The sequence below is a fragment of the Orbicella franksi genome, chromosome 2, assembly GCF_964199315.1.
Source record: "Orbicella franksi chromosome 2, jaOrbFran1.1, whole genome shotgun sequence".
Lineage (NCBI taxonomy): Eukaryota > Metazoa > Cnidaria > Anthozoa > Scleractinia > Merulinidae > Orbicella > Orbicella franksi.
Genome location: NC_138146.1, coordinates 2,566,380 through 2,591,214, shown reverse-complemented (window position 1 = coordinate 2,591,214; position 24,835 = coordinate 2,566,380). Strand labels below are relative to the sequence as shown.

Below are 24,835 nucleotides of genomic sequence, written 5' to 3'. Positions count from 1 at the left end.
CTGGTTCACTGGATTTGTCTGTGTTTTTTGTGATTGGCCAGGGTGATAATAATGCAATAAGTGTCACTTTCCCGCCGACATAGCTTTACAATTATTTCCTTAGACTTAAGACTTCTCATTGAATTTATTGAAATGCTTGTATTATGACGTAGAGCAAGTGAGTGGAATTTTTTTGTTAGCAACAAAGCGCCGATGAGAAATAGCTAAATAAGAATCATTTGAGACCAAAGATACTGCTTCGATATGTAAGTTGAACATTGCTTTGTTTTAAGAAATCTTTTTATCCCTTTCTATCGAGGTCTTTCAAATCTCTTGCATTTATGTTACCCCACCAATATCTTACTATTTGGTGTGCAAGGACAATTGTATTGGAATTTCACTAGTTCAGAGAATGGTTTTAGCCTGGCTTATAGTCTGTGGGCGGGTACAATAACAGAGCCAGGGAACCAGAATGAAACCAATGGACCGTATTGAAATGTCTGAAATCACATACGAGAACGTGTCGACTTATATGTTTGCTAAAGGAACTGAATTCTCATTAATCAATTGCTTTTTTTTTTAGAGTACTATCGGCATTATCCTAACTGTGATTAACATAACATTTGTGGCGTCTATTTTTAATTTAAAGGGAGGCAAGGATGGAGATCAGAATAATTATAATTTCAATGCAGTTAATGGCTGAGGCCACGCTAAAAAGATGCCTTCTCGAAGTTTTCCATTCTCTCCAAAACTGCTAGATTTGTATCACCATATCATTTTTTGGATCCCAAAACGTCCCTTACTTTGAAATGCTACGCGTCGACCCTTTTTGATTAATACAAAGCCTTATACACTGACTGAGTTCTTAAGGAATCCGCTGTCTTTTTTAGGTTAGTCACAGAGTAAATGTAAATGTAAATGTAACGTAAAAATGTAATTTGTTTATCCACGGAGCACCAAGGAGTTCACAGAACTCGTTCAGAAATGTCCGTGCATTCAAGGATCGAATTGGAATTTGAGAAATGTTGGTTTTTGAGGAGAGGGGAAAACCGGAGTACCCGGAGAAAACATCTCGGAGCAGAGAAGAGAACCAACAACAAACTCAACCCACATATGACACCGGGTCCGTGAACCCGGGACACATTGGTGGGAGGCGACCGCTCTCACCACTGCGCCATCCCTGCTCCCCAGTAAACCAACTCGTAATATGAATGTAGCCAAAATTTTATCTAAGTCTCCGATTCGCAGCTTCAAGTGTTGAAATGTCCAATTAGTCTCACTCGGTGGTTACAGATGGAATTCAAGATGAATCTAAACACGTGCTCAATCATAACATAGCTACCTCAGAGCTGCATTCCAGTTGGACTCAATTCAAGTACGATTCAAACTGATTACATTTGGAATGAATGTTTCGTTGCCATTAGTAATCAGAACACTCCACACAGTTGCCACAGCCAGTTCAGTCATAATTCAGAAGTCTGTTTAAACAAATTCCATCGGATTTGCTCTGTCGCTTTCAATGTGAAACAAAAGACAGCAAAAATGGGAAATCCCTTAGGGAACCGCACAAAAGAAATAATTTATACACAACTGGTTTTGTATTTTCAAGTCAATAGGAGTTCTTAACTTGTTTTCGCAAAACAATTACAACGAATCCTCTAGCATTTTTGATTGGTTTGGCGAACAAAAAGGAGTTCTTTCAGTGAAAACAACTGCGCTGAATTTGCAATCAAATTAAAATTCTATCACTCAGACAGCAAAGTTTGCAATTCTGTGATAATATTCTCAAAAAATTTCATGTAAAGCGTACGGGCTACAGAACTACCGCTCACATCTGCTATAGGTTAGCTTTTGATCTTAACTGAGTCCAAGTCAATATTGGGACACAGTTTGTATATCATTCTCATAGAGTGATCAACAGCAAATATCATTCAAACAGTCCCGGGGGGGCTTTGATATAAAAAGGACGGGGGCGCTTGTCGGCAATTTTGAAAAGAACTCCCAAAAGGTACCAAGATCCTGTTTTGTGGGCTTGGCTCGAAATTCTTGACATTGAAATGTTGTAAACGTTGTTGACAACTCAAAATCACGTCAACGCTCATCGAATTTGGACCTGTTTAAATTTTCGTCGGAGTTGACGACAATTTTTAAGCGATTTTTGTCAATGCCATCCTTGTTTGGCTGTTCAACTCAAGGGGACTCTGATCCAGTTTCCAGGGTTTTAATCAATACATACTTGACAAATTTCGACATAAGCGTGTTTATTCCAGTTCTGGCTAAAAACAAAAACATCAAAGAAACAACCATAAAAATCCGATTAAAACAGCAACATGAAAAATGTTGCTTCAAAAAAAGCCGCAACAGCCAAATTAAAAAAAAACCTTAGAAACATCAAAAAGTACTAAGATTCCTAACTTTATTTAACTAACAAATAGACAGTATTTTACTTGAGAGTTTGATTCTTTCTCCATTTCCATTCAGACTGTCTTGATTATTTTCCCTTTTTCCTAATTGCTTATTGCATATTCATTCACATTGACGTCCCTACATTTAACATGGGCTGTTAACTTATAAGCGATCAACATAACCTAGGTACTCAGACAACTAAATACCTTTTGAAATATTAATATATAACGTAACAATGCCAGTAATTTTTATTGATATATAATAAGTTTATGAGCTTTAGTAGCTCGCAGCTAGCAAAGCTATTCTGGGCGAGCAACTATTAGATTAAATTAAAAATGTATTAGATTAACCAGCCAATATTTGAATAAAATAACAATAATAAATTCTGCTGTATAGTTGCATATAAATTATTCTGATTGCTGCATTCACATTAATTTGAATATAATTATATTTATGCCACTTTCACTTGATAATTTCATGCTAAAGAATATATTAATTTTTGATAGGCAGAAATAATTTTTTTTGTGTAAAACCAAACTGCTATGGCTCACCTTGAAAAAATTAAAATTTTAAATGAAACAGTTGGCTAAGCTACAAACCTTGTAATTCATAAGCAAATTGTGGTTAATTTTTTAATGCAACCCTTGATTAAAAACTTGGATGTACATATAAGATAACTTAATGGAACCAACCATCTCGCCAATAACGTTTTCATATCAAATTTTATGTAAAGGACAGTCACTCAGCAAACTTCGACACTGAGTGAGTTTCTTAAACTTGGGTTGCACCATAAATTTTTTTTTACCATAATGATATTAAAACTTGAACAGAACAAAAATGAAGGATATATATTATGCAAATAAAGGTATCCAAACACAGTAACTTACCTATAAGATAATTTAAAGTCCTTAAGCTTTGTTCATTGAAAATAATGTAAAAGAGCTCTGTAAGAGAATTCTTTAAGCTAGATTTACTTTACTATTGCTCTGCAATGAACTTAGAAATTTCATCTCTCCAGTCTTGGGACCAACTGCCACATTTAATGAATTTTCAAACATTAAAACATTCTAAGAGTTTCAGATGCTGATTGTAAAATAAATTTAAAAAATAGTGGAAATACCCACAAATACACTAAAAATGTCACGCCAGCATAGCACTATGATATTGATCAGCGGGATACATGACTTACAAAGTTACTAACTAGAGAGCTAATGTTTCAAGCTAAGAACCTGCCAACTACTACTCCATTCAGGTTTCTGTAACAAAACCTAACACTTCAACTTTTGTGCACAGGAAATCTGGAGACTCTGTGAGCTGCTCATTTCCAAATGTCTCACTAGTGCCACTGTGCCCGCGACAGAGTTCATTGTCTAACCAAATAGCATTATCACCACTGAAAAGAAAATATAATCCGAGTTATTATACTGACTAAGATCAAATCTAAGAGATCTAAGAAAAAAAGCTGCCAGGGTTTTGGCTACCACAACAAAAACTTGACTTGCCTGAATCTAGAAAATGGTTCCCTAGATCTTATGAAAATTCAACCATCCTTCACTATGTGAGAATTCCAGTGTTTTTCATTCTTTATAATTTGTTTGTTGCATGATTCCACTTCCTTGCTGAATCATTTTACTTGTTACTTACCCTCCTCCTATCATAAGGCTTTTGTCATCTCCAGCCATAAACAAATCTGTGGTACCCAGGCCCTTCTTCTGTAACCCTGTCCATGCATACTTAGCCGGCCTGGGACTGAGCCTAAATACAAAACTCTCCCCAGTACCAAAGTATGTAAGAGTCTTGTGGCCAGCATTTCTTTCAGCCCAGCTGGTAGTTACAAAACCACCAAAGACCTGTTGTTGGATAAATGCAATATTTTAAAAGTAAATTATTACTGTAAAGTTTAACCAAAAAAGGGATGAATTATGAGCTGTGATATATTGCAAAACAGAGACTGGACACAATTTGTGAGTTTTACTTTACATGAATGTAATGCAGGTCAAAATTACATGGACATCACTCTCTGAGTAATAGGCCTGCAATACGTGCAAATTGCTTCAGCTACATGTACTTTTCTACACTTTTGTCTACCTGACCTACATGTACAGTGCTAGGTAATCAAGCATCTATACAAATATATACTATACCTTCAATGCAGGCTTATGCAGGCTTATGATACTTCCCGTCACAGAACATAATCCAACAAATGACCTGCATCTAGTTCTGTTAGAGCTGAATTACTTATTGGCTTTCAATCAGCCAGTTGTTACTTCTAAATGTCAGAACACCAGATTAACTGCTCCATTGAAGCAGTTTGCCAAATAGCAGTGGAATTCACTGGAACTTCATTTTCAAATAGTTAAAAATAGCTGACTTAGCAGTTATTTTTTATTTGAGATGCTGCCCAGGACATTTTCCTCACCTCACCAACAGATGACTTGACTAACAGAATTGTCTCATCATCATCCTTGCATTTCTCGTAAAGAGTCCGAATGCTGAAACAACACAGAACTTGTCAATCATTCAACACAAAGAAATGATACTTTCATGCATTGGGGTGCTGAAGATAGCAGTACTGGTTTCTTCAGCATGATGAAAAAAAAAGGCAAAAAGAAAACAAAAATGAGTGTACAAATCATGATTTTCTCCAACCACATTTTTAAACGGTTGTTAAAATCCTACCTATCATTACTCAGAATCAGTGACTTGCAGGTTACATATTTTACCTTGTGTGACATTAAGAGGCTGTTTTACCTTGTTTCAGAAATGCGCACAACTTAAAAAGACTTGGAAAACCTGAAGGACAGGTTTTTTATACTGATTATAGAAGGACTAGGTAAGGGTGTTTTAGCTTGTTTCAGAAATGAATACAAACCCAAAATGGGTTGGAAAAACTTGAAGGACATTCAGCTTTTATATTGATTATACAATGTCAATCAAATCAATGAAAAATCACATCTGGAAGATTTGCTTCTCGCCATTCAGCAAACCTCAATGTCTAATTTGGTTAGGACAAACTAGTTGAGTGACCTGTGATGTAAGGTTAAAAAACCCCCTTTTTTTTTTCATTGTTAACTCCGTAACTACATTATACCTGTATCCATCAGTATCTGTCTTGAATAAGCATACAGGTTTCTTGATACGCAGCCTGTCAGGTAACCACGACGACAGTAATTCCCACTACAAAAGGACATGGATCAAAAAGTGAAAAAGAAACACAATCATCTAGATGAAATGCATCCAAGAAAGTCTAAAGAGTAACGGTCAAATTTACGCTAAGGATGCTAAGAATAGACACGAGGAGCTCTTCTTATGTTGCAAGTACATTGTACATAGTGCTGGTGCCAGTCATACAGCTTAAGCAGTTCATTTTAAACCTTCCTCTTGAGTTTAAATTGTCAAGTAGACAAGCGACAAGAATGAAAAAAATCAGAACTAAATTACCAACAAGAAATAAATAACTGAAAAACAAAAACCTCTTGAGACGAAATTATGCTGGAACCTTTGACTGCAAACACTGTAAGGGATTGATTAAGTGTTTCCCAAGTTTGTTCTGGTACAGTCAGTGATCCATTTTCCAGTAAAGTAATATTTTTACTCTTCAATCTATCCAGCTGCTTTCTTGAGAGACCTCGAATCCTGAAAGCAGTCTGTAGAAATTAAGAGAACAGCAATTTATACAATTTGTTCAAAAATAGAACTCAACAAAATGTGAGAAAAACAATGGTTACATAAAGACTACAGGCATACATTAAATATAATGTTTTCATAAAAGTTACCTGAAGAAGTTTGTATCCTCTCAATGGCATCAAAGAAGCAAACTGCTTGAAAAGTTCCTCCAAGTTACCATTTTCTGACACTGCTTCTGAAAATACAACAACAGTGTGTAAATTGAAGTCACTGTAACTTCCCAACATTGAATATATTGTCAAGTAACAAACCATTGCATACATGTAGCAAGCATTTTAGGACAAACAAAGGGCCTTCTGGCCATGTGAAAAATTTGGGCAAGGGCAGAAAAATCAATGAAGTGAGAGATGACTTTGCTCATTCCTCCTCTCAAACAGCATGCTTGCTATGCAAGCTATCAGTAACACCATCATTTTTAGTTAGCCTGGTATCATTACCTTCTTTTTCAATGAACTTTGCAAACTGGTTGAAGACAATCAAACCTACACGTACAAGAACTTTGGGCCCTTGGACAAGAAAACTATCAACAATGTAGACCTATAAATAACAAGAGATACATAATGAATATCTAACTGATTAAAAATATAATTACAAGTATTTTAACTGCAATAAACAAATAGCCACCCTTTGAAAGTAACTTTCAAAGTTTGCACCATGCAGGCATTTTCATCTCAGATAATTGCCATGCATCTGTTCAGTATTAGATCACAGATGACGTCAAAATGTGGCACCCTAATGCCTAACCTTCCTGCACAAAATGCTACTGAAGTTCCTACTAACATTTTAACGTCTTCAGCAATATATTACTGAACTGACTGGCAGAAACATCATTCAATGGGATCTATTAATCTTTCAAGTAAAAAGAAGCAAAACGTGATGCCATCTGTAAATCTGTCCACTAATAGTTAGCTCTCGTTAACTGAGCATGAAGTCTGTATGAGAGAATCTTGACCGAGGTTGTTCGTACAAACCGAATGCAGTGAGGTCTGTACACATGATCAAGGTCAAGATTCTCCCATACAGACTGACTAAGCTCAGTTAGTAAGATATATATTACATGCCAAACAAGAATAGTTTAATTCATTTAATGTAACTGTGGCTTATACTATATGTAGCTGACTGATTTTGCTAGCGAATGGTGATGAGCTGAACTTAAATCTGTCAAAGTTTGCTCGACCTCTTTACTTTTTTCTTCTCATCAGGTTTTTTGGCACTTCCACTGATATTTTTAGCAACAATTGTCAATATTCTTGTATATTAGTTTGCAACTTTGTTACTGCCAAATGTAACGGGTCCAGATGCCAGCCTCGATGGGAAAATCTAGAACGCAGTCAAAATCAATTTCAGCCAATCAAATTCATGAATTCAGTAGTTCCCAGTCCTTGTGAGACACAGTCATATAATAAATCATAGGTAAGAGCTGATCAAAATGTGAGAATATTTTGACTTATCAATATATAAAAAAAACTTACCAAAGTCCAAAAATCAATGTAATGAAACATCCAAATAAGCCAATCAGGAACTAGAATAGTATTCTTAGGTATCTGTTCTCCTTTGGCTGTCTGAAGGAATTCTTTTATCTGTTTATAAGATGACATCTGTGATGGAACATAAAAGAGAAGACAGGTATAATAGTGTACTTCAACTTTCCCTAATGAGAGAAACTTTTCATAATTTTCCCAATGAGGCAGCATGGCTGAGTGGTTAGGGACTAGGGTGGTGGACTTCATGGGTTCAAGTTCTGCTCTGACCACTAGCTGTGGTTGTTGTTTCACGAGGGTCCCGAGTTCAACTCCTTGGCTATGCTTGTAAATAGCCAACTGGTCTGGAGTTTTTCACCTTGTTATATTTAATTTGAAATATTTGCTTTTCAAATATAATAGCTTGGTCCCAGATGCCTTTTGCTATAACATTGACTAAGGGTAAATAAAGGTGATTTATTTATTTTTCACATACATTGTAATATATTCACATGTATCAGACTTGGAATGATGCAGTGGTAGGTACTTTAACGTCCAACTTACAAAATAAGACTTCAAGGAGTCCTGGAATGTTTTTGCCATAACAGCATAAGCTCTCTGACTTTGGTCCAACATGGATCGCCTGGAATCCATCAAGGCAGACAAGCAAGCATAACAAAGATTTTCCTCCATGAAATGAAGACATAATGATACTAATGGAGGAACTACAGGTGCAAAATGGATATCTGGATGCATGTGAGAGAGGATGTAGAGTATTTTTAAACATGTTTTCTCTCCATCAGGTGATAAAAGATAAGCTGGAACATCTCTGGTGCCACTGAAAATGGTCAAAGGTATACTGGAAGGGACTTGGATACCTGCAGAACAATGGTTACGAATAAACATATAAATATTAAATTATTTATTGAAAATATAGGAAATTGTTGCATAGTCTTTAAAAACCTATAGACTTGATTACTGGCCACTTTTCCGTAAAGGAGCCCGCTCCTCTAGGGAGAAATGGAGACCAAATTAAAAAAAGAGGCAAAATTGAGCCTATTAAACATGTTAAATACATGTCAGCACTTATTCTATTAAAAAAAGTAACTTAAAACATATTCAAAAATAAGAAAGCAATCCCTCAGGCCTATCCCCGGGAAACCCTTTGACTCTTAGAGGCTACCCAACAGAAACTATGGTGTGATAGGGTGAGGCAAACATTGAGGGTTAACACCAAAAAAATGTCCCATAAAATACAGTATTCCCCTTTAAATGTACCACAACTCCTCAAAAAGTACTTGTTTGGTTAGGCGCCCAACATATGACAAAATTAATGACCTGAAATGTCCAAAACTGCAGTTTCAACCCCCTAAAAGTATTTTACACAACACTGCCACTTTTAAAGATTAAAAGTGATGGGTACTACCCCCACTCCCCCGCCCCCACCCCTCTGACATCTTTCATGTATTTATAGGTCTTGCTACTTTCTTACCCATATCATCAATCATTTCTTCATAGTAGTGAGGAGAATTGAAAATGATGTCTGCTCCACCACTGGCATCCTTCCATAGATCACATCTTAGATTTGGTTGGACACCTTGTCTAACTAGCCTCTTCAATGTAATCGTTTCTTCATGTTCTGGATACTCTAGCCATTTTTGAAGCGCATCCCTGAATTCCTCTTCTGAATATTTTGCTTTGGGTGAATAGATTTTTGTGAAAGAATTTCTAGAATCCTGTCGAGAGGCTTTTCTAGATCCTCTCCTGGATCCCTTTGAAGTTCTAGAGTCATCTCTGTACAGTTTTCTCTCGGACGATGTCTGTACCCACGAAGAGAAGTGAGCGACACTGACTTCAGCTAACTCCATTGATTTAACTGCGACGTCCGCAGAGCGAATAACAACAATACACAGTTGATACAAGCAAAATAATTATACACGACAAATTTAAGTTAAGGCGAACATCGAATTAGTATATATATACACGATCTGTTTTTCTGAATACGAAGGAAGATTCTTCGAGGAAAAAGGATGCACTTGTAAGCGTTCGGTTCGGATTGTCACGTCCTTGTCAATTCGTGAAGACTTCGACGATCGTCGACGGTAACGATATCTTGTAACGCAATACTACCAGCCAATCCTATGTTGAACGTAATCCATGAAGACTGAACATTGATTTGCGCTCCCTCCTCATTCTCGAGACAAGATTTTAAGTAATCTGCTACAAATTCAGGAAAACCTTGAAATTCTGGAACAACAAACAGAACAAAGTCCTTTGAGCGTCCATGTTAACTGAAGAAATACCCTTTGTTTTGGATCAACCAAATATGGTACCTTCAGTCCCAGGGCTAAGGAGGGCAAAGGGGCCTATTAGAAATACCGAAAAACCGCACAAAAACTCTCTGAAAATTGCAATTTAACCACAAAAAATTTCGTCCAAAACCGAAAACCGAATCTCTTCCTTCAAGTCTAAACTTGTTTTACTTTCAAAGTTCCTTCAGCATTTCCCCTCGTTGGTACAGAACTCATCATAATCTAAAAAATTGCTTTATTTTTTTGTTAATTGGCTTCAGACCTATAGCGATGTGAAACTAGGAAAAAAAAAGCACGATAACATGATTTTAGGTGATTTTTGTTTAAAAGAAACACCACATTCTGAAGCAGTGCTTTTTAATTGCCATTGTCAGAATTTTCATTTGTGTACTGCACAATGGCAGCCACATTTTACAACCAAACTACTTTTTACAACCAAACAGTCTCTCCTTTGCTTTTATTCCACGTGAACGGAGTGAGTGAGCGCAGTGTTATTCCGACGAAAAAAGGGAGACAACTTGCAATCGAGCTATTAATAGAAACTCGATGGTCCACAGTCTAAGGTCAAAGTCCACACCATATTATCCCAGCCGTGTGATATTTGAGAAATAGTCCTTTGCTTTGATGTTATCTTAAGCTTTTCATAGTCTGCTTGGCAGCCGTTACGACCCAAGTAGCGGCTGCTATATTGAGAGACTAGGCGTGTCATACATCGTCTAAAAGAAAGTCCGGGTAGACGGCTATATAAGTGGTCCCTTGGAATTAGCAGAATTAGAGTTTTAGCGAGACTGCAGGGTGTACTACGCTTCCTTGACAAAACCAGAAAAACCGTAAAATGCTATTATGGTTGACAAAAATCGAAAACAAAAGACTGAGTTGGAGAAAACCCGCAAACCGCACAAGACACCAAAACCGAAAAACCGCAGTTTAAGTGCAAAAACCGAAAAACCGAACCAAAATTGGCCAAATCCGCAAAACCGAAAATCCCAACGTTCCCCTCTATAAGGAATAGCATGATGCAAGAACGAAAAAAACAAAAATGATGCAAGAACGACGTCCTTTAGTGAAAGTTGAGAATTTTTGCCTGTGCGGGCCTCAAATTGAGACGTATGAATGAAACCCTATAAGGGGTCACCAGGATTTGGGATACGTGAAATAGCGATAAAAGTCCAAAAAATTAAACGGGATATGGGATACTCGTACTCGAAGACACCATCCCTACCCCAATGGGGCCTCAATAATGTCTTCTTTTCCTTTTTTGACCTTTTTTGCCCTGACCACTCCCTTAGTTTGTGAAAACACCGAATTATTGACTAACTGAACAGGAAACGGAAAAGTACTGAAGAGCTTGGCCAGTGAACAGGGGAGAAAGATCCCCCCAGGGGCCCGTTTCTCGAAAGCCCCGGCAACTTCTCGGGCCCGTAAAGCCATTTTTAGTTCATCTGTAGCTAAAAACGGAGGACGTGTATTGGGCTAAAACTTCTTGTATGAAGGGAACCTCTGTTCATATTGAAAATACTTGAGTAAAACAGCTCAGTAATCATAACCTTCGAGATTTTGCTATGGCTTTCCGGGTGTGAAAACGTTTCGGGGTCTTCGAGAAACTGGCTCCAGGGATCATGCCCTTGGTGCTCTGAGCTGGCCTGTCCACAAGTTTACAGAAAAGATTTTTGAAAGGTATTTGTTTTTATTTTATCTGCAACTTCTTCACTTTGCTCTCTAAATACAACTGGCAAGATGCGAGAGTTTGAAAGATGGTTTCCTTCTTACTTTGCAGTGACACCTTTATTGTTGTGCAGCTCACAATATTGTCAAGTGGCAAGGTAGTTTTAGTATTCTTGGTAAATTGCCCCTTAGTTTAAAGATTTCTCTGCTAACAGGGACAACAATATGCGAGTGGTTTTCTTTAGATCAAGAAAATGTTGCAAAACATAACGGATGGGTAGCACCAACACCCGACTGAAAACGATTTTTCCAATAGTTGTTCCAGCTTTGTTCATGGGCTTCCGGGGCTTTGTTTCTGGGTCAGCTCTGTTTTGTTCGGGGTACTCCTAGAATTTTCGTTGTGGGTGTACCCCTCCCCCGCCCCATCAATTCATTGAAACCTCACTTTGTTTCAGAGCAATTGTATCATTTTCATACTTGTCTACATGGTCAGAATTTATTTCTACATATGCTTTGATATGTGCACTATATTTATACAATAGAAAGGATGCATAGAGTCTTGTATTGATTTGTATTGCTTCCTGTACATCACAAAACTGAAAGTGACATAAATCTATATTTGTGCCCCTGCATGAACGAGGTTTCTACAGGTACACTAGTGTTGAAAGAACATAAACTTCCCTGTGCAAATTCTTGCTTAAATTCACAATGGAGTGGGATTCAGTTTTCAAAAACCATTTAGTATTCTGCGTTAATTAGCTATTTTAAAAAAATATATTTACAGTTGTCATTCCTTAACGAGTTATATATACAGATTAACTATTAATAAATTTGTATTGTGCTATCTGGTTTGCAGCTTCCCAATTTTTCCAGCTAAGACCGTCTCTCTGTCCTTGAGTCTTGCTTCAACTTCAGCCTTCAATAAACAAAATATAAACAGAGCTTTAGCACAATTAACATTACAAAGTGGCAATGACTTTCCTGAATAACCAAATTACTGACAGAGCAGAACACCTACAGCTTTTGTAGACTGTAAATATCAATAAGAGCAGTTGAATAACAGAGAACCTCTTCCCTACATGGCATTGATTTTCTCAGCAATTCTGTTCTGATTGTTACTTCCTGGTGTAGTTTAGAACAAAGGTCTAGACAAGCAAATATACACAACCTGGACTGAGCGTTTACTCTGCATTTATACACACCTGGAAATTTCCTAACACCTCATCTGCTACTTTCTTGACAATAGTTTTGACCTTGCCAGGTGTAACAGAAGCTAAAATATTTTCAGCAGTTTGGTCCTCTGGGTGAGAAACAGCAGCTGATTGGGCTGAGAACAAAAAAAAAAAAAAAGAGAGAGAGCAAAAATTGTAAGTTTAAAAACTTTATAACACACCTGGGTCAGACTGCAGTATTAAACACAGCTACGACTGTAATGTAAAATGTTCTTTACATCAGTAAAGTGATGGACTTGGGACACTTCACAAAAGAGTGAGCATTGTTTTTAAGTACCGAAAGCAAAGCACTCAGAGCGTGTACCTTTTAGAGTACTGCGAGGACTATCCCCTCAGGGACTGAGAAGAAAGGAGAACCTTTAAGGTCATCCAAGACGTACTTTTTTGGATAATTTGAGGACATGATTTCTCTGACAATTTGATTGAACAAGGATGTTAGCTCATGGTTGACTTAGGGTAAAAGATCAACATTCCACTTACTGTCTTCCTCTTTCACATCCTGTTCTCCCTAAAAACACAAGAGTGCAATTGAAATTAAACACGGCTCAAACAAATGCTACATGGAATACTTTAAAGTAAGCATTGATTTTAACGTAATTGATCAATGGCCTTGGTTGGGTGGGGGGGGGGGGGGGGGATACTCCCAGAAATATTTAGTGTGGGTGTGCGGCCCACTTCCCAAAACCCTTACTCTATTTATGACCAAAATCTGCGATTTTCCCTACCCTATTTATGACCAAAACGGCTGAAAAACCATACCCTTTGGGGCCGCACATACCTATAGCCCATATAAGCTTAAAAGGGAGTATCCCCCTCCTCCAGGATCAATGGCTACCAACTCTATATGAGAAACCATTCTTTGTTTAACAGGAACACCTAGGCTGTTATGGTTATGTAGGCTTAATTTCTCCTGCTCTCTCAGGTCCAGTCCCTGAGCATCCTCCCCAAGAAGAACCTTCAAGGAAGTACCATCGGGGGAGGTTCTTTTCCCACGTTCTTTCCCTGAACATTAGCTGGTAATCAAACCTAGCTGCCTAGGGGGGCATCCCAAATGAAAAAGTCAGGGATGCTAGTTGTCTCACTTAGGGGTATAAATCAAGGATTTTGGTCTCACTTAGAGTGTTTATGACAAAATGCCACTATTTTTAGCTGTAAAAGTACCTTTTAAGGTGCACTCAAAGAAATAACAGTCACAAAATGCTCTTATTTCCACAACTTTTAGGCTTGATTTCTGCCAGTCTCTCGAGTCTGCTTTACTAGCGTGGGCTCCTTCCCTAAACAGCGGCTGGTTATCAAGCCTATTCTGCTTTAACTGGTACATGTATCTTTTAGGGTTCAAATAAAGCTCAAGACACGCCCACACCTAAATTGGTCTCCTATAGGGGTTTAATTCAAAGTTTTGGACAAGCATCCCCAACCTTTTCATAGGGGAGTCCCTCCCACCCCCCTGACCTAGCTGTTATAATAATTCTTACTTCTTTCTGTTCTTCTGGTTGGGGTGACTGTGGTGGTGTCAGCACATGTTCTCTCCACACTTCTTCTGACATTCCTTCATCTAATGGAGGTGGAAATGGAACAGTAACCAGTGGAGGAACTTCAACTGCCAGCTGTGAAAACGAATGCAAACATCACTGATTGTATTTCATGAGCATTTATTCAAAGATAATAATTATTAGCCATATTTAATTTAGTAGATGATAGTTCATATCTACTTTTCTCTTGTTTATTAAAAGTGACTCCAGTCCTAGAGTATATTTAATCGTTATATACCTCTCATATATTTTATTTTGTAAGTTTTTGGATAGAGGGCCACTAGTTCATCAGTGTACCACTGTTATGTGCCACCTTCTTTAAAAAATAGTTGATTGATTGAGATATTTCTGTCACAGAACTCAGCAAGAGAAGAGAATGTTTAATTCATAATCGTGACATCATTACTTAATATAGTGTTTTATTCGAGATACAATAATAAAAACAAAATAAAATACATCTTGAAAAGGAAGAAACAGAGGTTGGCCCTATGACATTTCACCTTAAAAGAAAAGGATTAGAATTAACACTGATTAGATTTAACACTGATGAACTATTGGACCAGCGTGACAAGTGAAACTGACCAATTTCACATGGTTGTCAAGCGCAGATCTAGGATAAATGGCAACCACATTCAGAAACAATGAGCACTGAAGGCACAAAGTTCTAGAGGGGTCTAGACCATGCTGCCCTGGAAATCTTTTGGATTTTAAAACCCTCAAATCCCCTTTCCAGGGTTTCTGAGTCACTCTGAAAAATCTGATCTACTTACATACAACAGTGGAAACTGGTATGGATCAGTACATGGGTGCACCAGTCATGCTTGTTTTACAGAACTTCTGATTTGAGAAAAATTTGAGTGCTTTGCAAATAACTTATCAAAATTGGCACTTCAACCTATTACTAACATTTTAATCTACCAGGCAACTTTTTTTTTGATGTGCAATTTGAAATTTTTATCATCAGAGATGCAAAAGCTGCAGAAAACTTAGTAATGTTTAGTTTATATTGTTTGCCTTTTTTAACTTCCAAGCCGTCTTAGTGACTTCTGTAAAGTGATGTGATTTTGTTTATTTACATATTATTATTGTTATTTTTTAAAAAGGAGACAGCTTCCCACCTCAGATACGACAACTTCCTCCTGGGGATCTTGGGTAAAAAGAAACTGGTACAGCTTGTAGTGTTGAAATAAACTGCAAAAAAAGTAGAAATTATCATTCAACACACAACCTAGTCTGTCTATTATTAATGACTTGGTAAGTCTTTAAACTTCAACATGCAACAACACCAGTTAACAACAAACAGCATTTTCAATAATAATTTCTCTGTAGAAGTTTAGGTGCAAGAATGTTATTCTCTTCAGATGTCTTTTCAAAAATAACTGGTGACTATCATTCAAACATATTCTTTTGTAATGTGTACCTGTCAGTAAAGTAGTCAGTAATCAGCTTTGCCTGATTCACATCAAAACATTCCAGACCTCCATTGTGGGGGCAGTTTTCAACTCCAATTCCCGCAAGAAATGACTTGAATTTCTCGATGCTTTCGACCAATGAAAAATGCTTTTCTGAAAAGACAAAAGCATGCATAGTGTACTAAGGTCAGTCAGTCAAGCAAACTGGGACAGAAGGCTCCTAAAAGCTGAGCTGTAAAGTAAATTAAGTCCGCATATGAGCCAAGTGACTCAACAGGCTGGAGCTTATCCTGGTTTCTGTAGCATGAAGTAACTAGGAGTATTTCTACTTCCCCCTGGATGGGATGCAAGTCCATCCCAGGGTTACCCCCGACCCCCCTCATTAAATTCGCTGTTACCCATTTATACACCTGGGTGGAGGGAGGCAAAGTGAGAGTAAAGTGTCTTGCCCAAGAACACAACAAAGTTTACTCAGCCAGGGCTTGAACCCTGACTACTTGTTCTAGAGTTGAGCGTACTGACCATGAGGCCATTACGACTCCCCTGCTGTGCACACTGCTAAATCCCACTTATTCAATCTCTTAACTCAAAAATATTAAGTGTCTTTACTGATTGCCATACATTTCTTTTACTGATAAATATTTTGGAGTATTTGGCATAACAATTTTCATCAAGACAACATCCCATCAAATAATGCTTTCTTTATTCTCATTACCTCTCTGCCTATCTTGTACATGATATGAAAAGAAGAATTTATGTTACATCAATAACAAAAAGAGTAGTAACCAAAGCAGGTATTTTTACCTTTTATATTGTCCAGCATCTCTTTCAACAAAGTAAAAAAAGCAGAAAGCTGCTGAAGTGTGAAATTTTGTTCTTTTGCAAACCTACAAGAAGTCATCGTTAAGGAGAAAAAACCTTGCTAAGCTAACTTTTAACAAGACCATCAACTCAAGACCCATAGATGGAACATCGAAAAAAATTACAGATTGTTACACTGATTTTTTGTTACAAAGGATACCAAAACCCTGCCACATAATAATCCAATATGCAAGCTTCTGGTAGAGAGATGTGATAATTTTCAATAGAGAGCACTTCAGCCAGTTTCCTAGAATAAAATTAAGATTTATCAATGCACTGAACATAAAAACTATATAAACATAACACAAGATACCTCCAAACCACTTTTATCAAGTATTTCAGAAGGAGGCCTTATTTAATTCCTAGCAAAACACAGTACCACTATACTACTTTTTCAAAAAGCCAGAGGATGGTATCAATTCTCCATAAAGAAACAGAACACAAAGTGAAAAAGTTCAAACACATCAAGTTGAAGGTCATGCAGTCCAAGATCAAAAACAAATTCGAACTCTCAGCACTTGAATAGACCATGCCAGATCAGTCCACATGAAGTGTTACAATCGTGATTACATTACAAATATAGTCTCTCATTTATTAACTTAATTGTGTGGAATAAGAGAGAAGGGGAGGGGGGCTTAAAAGAAAGGTGGGGTTTACAGACTGTAATAACTTTCTTCCTCGGAAAAAGGGGGGGGGGCTCATTAGAGAGGGGGCGGGGGCTTATTTGAACAGGGGCTCAATAGAGGATTTAGTTTATTTAGCTTTTGAGGAAATCTGCCTTTTCATATCTAACATGTTTTATCTCACCATTAACACATCTGAAATTTTTCTGATGAATAGTATGAACTTCTTTGTACCAGGTGTTGTAAGACACCCCAAGAAGGTTTGGAGATGTCTAGTATTTTCTCATGTTTGTAACAGGGATCAGGGGAGGATACTACGTAAATAAAAGCTTGATCAGTAACGAAGTGTTGTTAACACCCTAAATTCCTGAAACAATGTTTTTTTATTAGGTGTTCACAGTTAGAGGGCTCCCTATAGGGATAATCAGTTGGCAGTTTTGATTGATTGGTTGGTTGATTGACTGATTGATTGATTGATTTAATAACGCATAGTTCCAAGAAATGTCTAAATCATCCATTGGAGAGCTGTGATATGGATTTTTTTCTGGAAAAGCACTCCTTGTACAAATTGATGTCTGTCTCTTTGTAATTATTAATTGTAATGTATGTACCACTATTATGTATTATGTGTTATTATGTATGGTGTATTATTAATTGTAATTATTATGACTACTTGGCAATTCCTCATGAAAGCCAAATGGGTCAAATTATTTAATGTTAAATGAATCCATTTATCAATGCTGATCAGTATATTGACAACTTTCTGCAACTCTGAACATCACATGATAGATATGGTTCAACAGCGAATCGTCTTGACCCTTGTAGATCATATACATACATATAACTTAAGTACAGTAATAAACTCCACTCACACTTCTAGCTCATGCACTGTAAGTTCCTTTAGTGCCTGAGTTTGTTCTTCTGACAAGACTTTCCATGCTAACGACTCTTTTTCCTCTTCCTCCTGTGAACCGAAAGAACATTACATTTGTAACAAATTGAGAAGCATGGTTGACAAATGTTTACCTCATTCTTGCAACTTTATAACTTTAAGATTGGTTTATGTATTCTGAAATCTCTAGAAAACGAGTTCCACCAAATAATAAACTAGTGCACCAAGCCTACACTCGATTCTTTCTAAAAGAGCTATGAGCTTTTAACTTCGTGTAGGAGTTCATCGATGCAAATAATTAAGCATGTTATAAGCTTAAGCTTAAACTTAATTGATAAACCAAATTTTCACAAACTTTCATATTCTACTTCCTAAACGTCAAAGAAATCATAAATTAACTTTTCTTTATGAACAATCTCTCCTTAAGATCGATGTACATAAATTATATCATCCACAAAAAAGTTAACATATCGAGACCATCGAACTTGGTTGAAGATCATTTTTTCAACCATAAACAACTCATCGTTTACCAGCACTTTCTAGGAAAGACATGAAATTTAAGTTACTAACGGATTTGTGTTTGTCTCTTGTTGTGGCAGAGTCTCGTTTCGAAGCGGATTTCTTCCTTTCTTTTTCGGAAGATTTAATTCGAATAGCCGATCGAGACTTCTTCGCGTCCGCCATCTTTGAATGCTGCCTCACTCCTGGGAGACACGTTGCTATGCAACGAAACCCGAGCAGATTTTTTTTCTACTAGGGGAGGGGTATGAAAAGGAAGAACGCTTCAGCAACAGTCTGAGAAAATCAATGAAATAAAACATGATACAACTAAAACTTGAGCTTTTCCTAGACATTTAGAATTACGCTCCTGTTTACACAACCTAATTCAAACCTAATGCAAACAGGAAAGGGAGTTTAGGAGAATTGAGACTCAACCTGTGAAGAATGTAAAGCCCAATGGAGGGTTTAAAAAAGTATTTTCCAATTCTCCTAAATTGAGTTAGTGTTTCACCAGTGAATGTAAAAAGTAAGCGGCCATCTTCGAGTTCAATTCTCTTATAAAGTATAGCCAAGAAAACTCAATATGTCAAAACTACTGTGCTGCATCCAATCAGAGCACTCGTCTTATGACAGCAATTTTAAACAATCAAACTTTTGAAAGTCATCTTGAGTTAATTCAATGTTTGGTTATTGCATGACTGAAAATAAAAACAAATGAGACTAAAAAACAAAACAAACCTTGACCGAAATCTCGCTTCGTTTCCTTACAACACGCTGAAGAGGGCTTTTACCGCGCTTAAAGCTATGTGGAACTTCTAAACTGTCCATACGTCTTCAATAAGCAGTTCGCAAGTTATTGCATCTTTGCTAAACTGGACTGTGACGCTTCAGACTTTTCGGCACCACTAAAATTATCGGTGTAATTAATAATAATTAGCCGATCGGCCGATTGTGCCCAAAGCTGCTTTGCTCGGCAGCTTTGTAAAACAAAATAGCTTGATTTATCTTCATCAAACAATAGAAACAATGGGTCCAGTGAATCACCCAATGAACTGACTGTTTTTACGAGCAACTAATTAGTGTTGTTAGAAGTTATAAGAAAGCCAAAATGCCGACTATCTTTTGAAAACGGTAAGTCTTGAATAGCCCACAAAATTCTTCCTTTTTGTTTGGTGATAATGAGAAATTTGATAAAGAGTACCAGTCGTTCGAAAGGATAGGGGCCTGATCGTGGTGATGCCCCTTAGGAACCTCTGAAACAGAGTCGGCCTTTTCTTGAAGTTTGGTTTCTGTTTTTTTACCGAAAACTTTTTTTGCCAAAAATTTCTGCAAAACCAGCAGACAATAATGCTGATAAAACGCGATCGCATGACGATTTCTAGTGAACTTTGTTCTCTTCCAAGTCGAACTTTTATCTTGAATATAAATCGCACCGAATTTGCAAATTGAAAGGGTGGGAATCGAAGGGGGTGTAGTCGGGAGAATACAGATCTGCTTAAAGGGCGGAGGCAGGGGGATGGGAAAGAGGGGTCGGGGCAGAGGACAGGAGTCAAGTTTGTCAGAGATCCGCTACTTGGGACTTTTGGTTGTCGCTGACAACTTGTTTGCACAAATACGTTACAAGAATAAACACTGCTGGCATGCACGCGGGGTCTCTCTAACGACAAGTTTTCTTTAATATAAACACTGTATATTGAGCGGGTCAATCATGTATTTCCCATGGTATTGTTTCTTTTGGGGGGGGGGGGGGTGTTAAAGCGGCTTGGTGAAAGACAAAACATAAATAAAAAATAAATAAAACCCGTCCTGGGTAGTGAAGGGAGAGTTCACCCCAACCAATAATTGCTCTTAGATGGTCATGACTGGTTTCGCCCGGGCAACCCCCTGTAACCCCCTGGGTACCCCTAGGTACAGTTATTCCCCGTTATTACAGACAGCGTTAAGACCACCAGAAATGTCCGTATTGACGAACTGTCTGTATTGATCGGGCCAATTCAAGAACAAATAGGTAGCTAGCTGAAGGCCAAACGAATGTAAACTGACTGAGCTGTCCGATCTGACAAGGTGGTGTCTTCTAACGAAGAGTATATTCTTTGATGCACTCCTAGCTTAGAGAAAGCCACAGTTTGCATGTCCGTCAAGGAAGAAATTAAACGACTGTAAACAGAGATATTCCGATCAAGCAGTTACGTTGAACGAACTTCTGAACTGCGAACTTACCTTTTTCTCGACGACAACAACAACGGGTTTGACGGCTACAGATACGCGTTTCTTCAAAATGCCTGATCCTTTTTTCGACTTTTTTGAGTTTCTGCGATGCTCCATGTTAAACAGCAAGGCTGTTGTCGAACAATGCGTTACGAGATGAATGAGGCTGTTTTTTCATTTTCATTAAGCGTCCAATTAAGCCGAACAATTGAATTATTGACAGCTTTCAACGACAGATCAATTTGTTGGAACATCGCATTGTGTTTTAAACAAACATTAGCGTAATTTGAATGGTTTTGATAAGTAATAAGTTGATTTGTTTCACGCTTGCTTTTGTAAACTGCATGGCATATAGACCTCATGTCCGCGGCGTAGTTCTCGAGAGATGTCTTTGTACCTCGTATATCGAGTAATCTGCCTGTGCTCTGTTTTGTGCTGTTTTTTTCTCATCATAAAAATTTATTTCCTCTGCGATGGCTATGCTAAGCCAGGTATATCTTGTCAATCCAAAGAGGACGCGGTTTCATGATTCCGGCTGCTTGTGCTTTAAGACGTAATTTTTGTACACTTGTTATTAGCCCGTCCTCTGTAAATCGCAAACGGTCATTTATCACGTGCATTTGGTTTTATGGAGAACACACCTTAAGGAAATTACATTTCAGCGTCCGTGGTGCCTTAATTTCCGCGAATTTAATTTCTAAGTTTTGACCCACAACTCTGAAACCTCAAATTTAACAACACCCCTTAACCTGCTTAGCTTGACTTACTTAGTCCGATCTTTTTAAAAGTCGTCGACTAACAAAAATCAAGTTCCGCTTAATTCTCGAGAGGTATCTTTGTAGCTCGGATATCGAGCAATCTGCCTATGTTCTGTTTTGTGCTGTTCATTTTTTTTTTCTAGTCATAAAAAGTTCTTTCCTCTGCGTCGTTCACAACGATTGCTAGCTTCTTTTGTTGGACCATTTTGACTTTCCGCTGACGTTTAATTAAATCGAGTTATTTGAATTAAGATACGTTAATGAGGTAAACACATTTTAGACAAACAATATGAGACCAATATGAGTTGATCTAGCTACTGAATTTCACACGCTCTTTGTCCGACGTTTTTCTTATAAGCTTGAGTTTGTTTGTTTGTTTTTTTTTTTGAAAGAAAGATAGTAACTTGAAAGTTATACTACTCAAGTTTATTTAGCATCATGGATCTTGTTTTAAATTAAACTGGAGACTGTTTCTTGTTTATTCAAACAAAGGCTCCGTACATATTCAATAGACCATATTTGTATTCTGGGTAGTGGACTGAAACTAGCTTGCAATCGCGGCTAAAGCGCGGAGTCTTTTCAAATGCAAATGAAAATTCCCCCTCGTGAACCTCCATCGCAAGCTACTAGTTCCAGTCTAATACCGAGAATACGAATATGGCGGCCTACCAAGATTCTCATTTCGTTGAACTCAGTGAAATCAAGATGATTTTCTCTTCTGCTGATCCCTAATGCTTATGGATCTATCTATTTTTCACTAACTTATAAGCATGCGCACAATTCAGTATCTTTTTGTACGCTTGATTGTATTCCATAATACATAACAACAGTCGCCGAGCTCTCTTCACATTCCACCAGTTTTCGGAATCTCCCTTACTCTAGAGTTACACAACTCGCTTGGCTTTCCTAGACTTGAAAGGACTAATTAATTCATAGATTTTTGTCGAGGATGCGGCAAATGAAATAGTTTTACGACGGGCGTTACTAGCAGTTTTTTCATTAAGCTTTGTTTGAAACTTAATTAGTTCATTCTTCCACAGGTAAGCATCTCACAATTTAAATTTAATTGTAAACTTGCAGCTCAGTACGCATGCGTGTGTCCTCAGTAATATACTATACTTGAGAAATTTATAATGAACTCAAATAATTTTTTTATGGAGTAATATTCAAAATAATCTTCCTCGCTATTACTTGAATCGTTTGTGTATTTGCAGATAAAGGTTTCTTAATTAGTAATCTATCTTTTGATGATTTCACACGAATAAGTTACGGCAGTTATCAATACCGTATTTCCTTGATGAAACGCCGGGTCTCCCAGGTAGATTTGTAAATAAAACCCTCAAGAAATTAATATTCGCGGAATAGTAAACTTAAGGTATAATTATAAGATATTTAGCTCATAAAACTGAATAAAAACTGTAATAAATTCCAAGCCTCGAATAAATTACAAAAGTCAAATAAACGCCGGATCAAAGAAGCCAAGTTTGAAACAGAGTTTGAAATAAATGCCGGGGGGCGCCGTTTAATTGAGAAAATACGGAAAAATACTCGTAAAAGACTTTGCTACAAAGTTGTCCCGTTCACCGTATTCATCTCCTACTGAAGGCTATATTTATACATTATTTGTTATGTATTAATATTTACCTTTTTTTCTGCTTCTACTTTCTCTCGATCCCGTCTCGCACTTCTTTGTAATTTCCTTCTCGCAAGTCTTCTTGCATTCAAAACATTTCCAATGTTGGGTGACTTTGCTCTCGAATTATCCATAATTCTTGCTTCTTGTGTTGACAAATATTCTCATGCGTGTACCTATAAGTTGTAGCTATCTACAACAAGGTCTGAAAAGCATCAAATGAGAAATAAAATGAAGCTAGCTATAGAACTGTTAACGATGCTGTATAACCTCAGCCGTTTGAGTTGGATAGAGGCAGAGTATAAAATATTCTGTTGAGAATCACAACTCAAATACAATCTGATAAGCGCTTAAAAGCTAACTTTTAAAAGACAAATAAGGAACAGTAGTGGAGACAATAAGAAGTTTGGAGAAAATTACTTTTAGTGTAAACGCGTAAACTCAGAAACCTGCGCCAAATGTTCCTAGTTGTTATCAAAGCCTTGTATGGTTCGAATTCTAGTCGATCTTAGCCTGCCCTCGGTTAGGGGATTGCTTGGTTGTCAGCCAAAGACGTGGAAATACATACTGAACCAATGAAACAGCAGTTGGTCGTGAATAATATATGATGTTTATAGAGTTGTTATATATCAAGGTGTTTGCATGATGCCATACTGTGTAATACATGCGCTATTTTTAAGCCTCGAGGATTAGCTGACTGTCATTAATTTCTTTCAGGAATAATCGTGCTTTAGATCTTGTTGCTAGTTTTGACATGACTGATAAAAGAAGGGATTATTGGTTTTAATTTGTACAAACCATCTGCCAAGTACTTTGAATAAAGAGCTAGTTAAACGTCAGACTATAATCCTGATTCTAATTTTCAAGGCTCCGACTTTTCCCGCGTTTCTTGCGGGATCGACCCTCACTCTTTTCGCGGGATCGTCACTCGACTGAAGGCTATTTCAAAACTCTTCTTTCTCCTGTACGAGTTGTTGATAACATAAACTGAAAAAAAACGTCCATTTGTTGTAAACAATAAAGGGACTTTATTCAAATTTTCAATGAGTAATTGTTGAAGTGCGGACAAAAAACTTGGAAGCAGCTGTTTATTTCCTAAAATTAGACTTAAGTCAGTTTTTCTAATTTTCTTTTTTGGATTTATCAATTGCCATTATAAACTGACATGATGTTGTTTTGAAAAAGACTCTCCAAAATAGTTTTCAAAAGGCAAGGACATTCTCAAAAGAAAATAATTCTAAAGCAAAGAAAAAGAGACTTCTGAGAAAACGGACATACCCATTTAGCAATTCACATTGGTGCGATATTTTTCCTAGTCATATTTGTTTGTAATAAAATCAAATACGATAATTTCGGTTTTTCATAAAATAAAGAAACAATACGTCGATGCTTTCTTATGTCCTCTATGCAGAATTTGGTATTTTCTCGATAGGCGGGAAGGTGCGAATATATTTTGAACATAAACACTTGTTTGTCAGTAAATTGTTTTTAGGAAAGGCTTTGCGTAAGGCAGAACATTAAAAGGTCAAATATAGCGCTTAAAATCTAAACAGAACAGTCCTGCAATGCCCTTCTTGACGAACCAACTGCAGAATCCTACTGAATTCATGCGGGAATGATAAAATGAAAGCTCAGGAAGATCTCGTCTCGCAGGCCAATTTGTGTATCTACGGA

The 24,835-nt window shown here is 37.3% G+C and overlaps 2 protein-coding genes across 4 annotated transcripts; both read right to left on the bottom strand.

The window, feature by feature from the left end:
• Positions 1-2,214: 2,214 nt before the first annotated feature.
• On the bottom strand, positions 2,215-9,987 carry LOC145475842 (TBC1 domain family member 24-like). 2 transcript variants are annotated; one of them, XM_081455296.1, is made up of 10 exons: positions 9,025-9,987; positions 8,097-8,410; positions 7,545-7,670; positions 6,510-6,609; positions 6,162-6,244; positions 5,859-6,032; positions 5,477-5,562; positions 4,805-4,877; positions 4,030-4,235; positions 2,215-3,778 (listed from the first exon to the last, which is right to left on the bottom strand). In XM_081455296.1, the coding sequence occupies exons 1-10, from the start codon at positions 9,398-9,400 to the stop codon at positions 3,634-3,636; spliced, it is 1,683 nt and encodes a 560-aa protein (XP_081311422.1). In that variant the 5' UTR covers positions 9,401-9,987; the 3' UTR covers positions 2,215-3,633. The 2 variants fall into 2 exon arrangements, with proteins under 2 accessions (XP_081311422.1, XP_081311419.1); XM_081455293.1 differs by having other exon boundaries at positions 2,216-3,778; positions 6,162-6,247.
• Positions 9,988-10,203: 216 nt separating this feature from the next.
• LOC145476350 (ciliary-associated calcium-binding coiled-coil protein 1-like) lies at positions 10,204-24,298 on the bottom strand. Of its 2 annotated transcripts, XM_081455370.1 has the most exons (11): positions 23,582-24,298; positions 23,173-23,366; positions 18,042-18,133; positions 16,707-16,793; positions 16,490-16,572; positions 15,694-15,838; positions 15,392-15,464; positions 14,217-14,348; positions 13,222-13,249; positions 12,712-12,836; positions 10,204-12,425 (listed from the first exon to the last, which is right to left on the bottom strand). In XM_081455370.1, the coding sequence occupies exons 2-11, from the start codon at positions 23,293-23,295 to the stop codon at positions 12,351-12,353; spliced, it is 963 nt and encodes a 320-aa protein (XP_081311496.1). In that variant the 5' UTR covers positions 23,296-23,366; positions 23,582-24,298; the 3' UTR covers positions 10,204-12,350. The 2 variants fall into 2 exon arrangements, with proteins under 2 accessions (XP_081311496.1, XP_081311497.1); XM_081455371.1 differs by lacking the exons at positions 23,173-23,366; positions 23,582-24,298 and adding an exon at positions 18,632-19,105.
• Between the last annotated feature and the right edge of the window lie 537 nt (positions 24,299-24,835).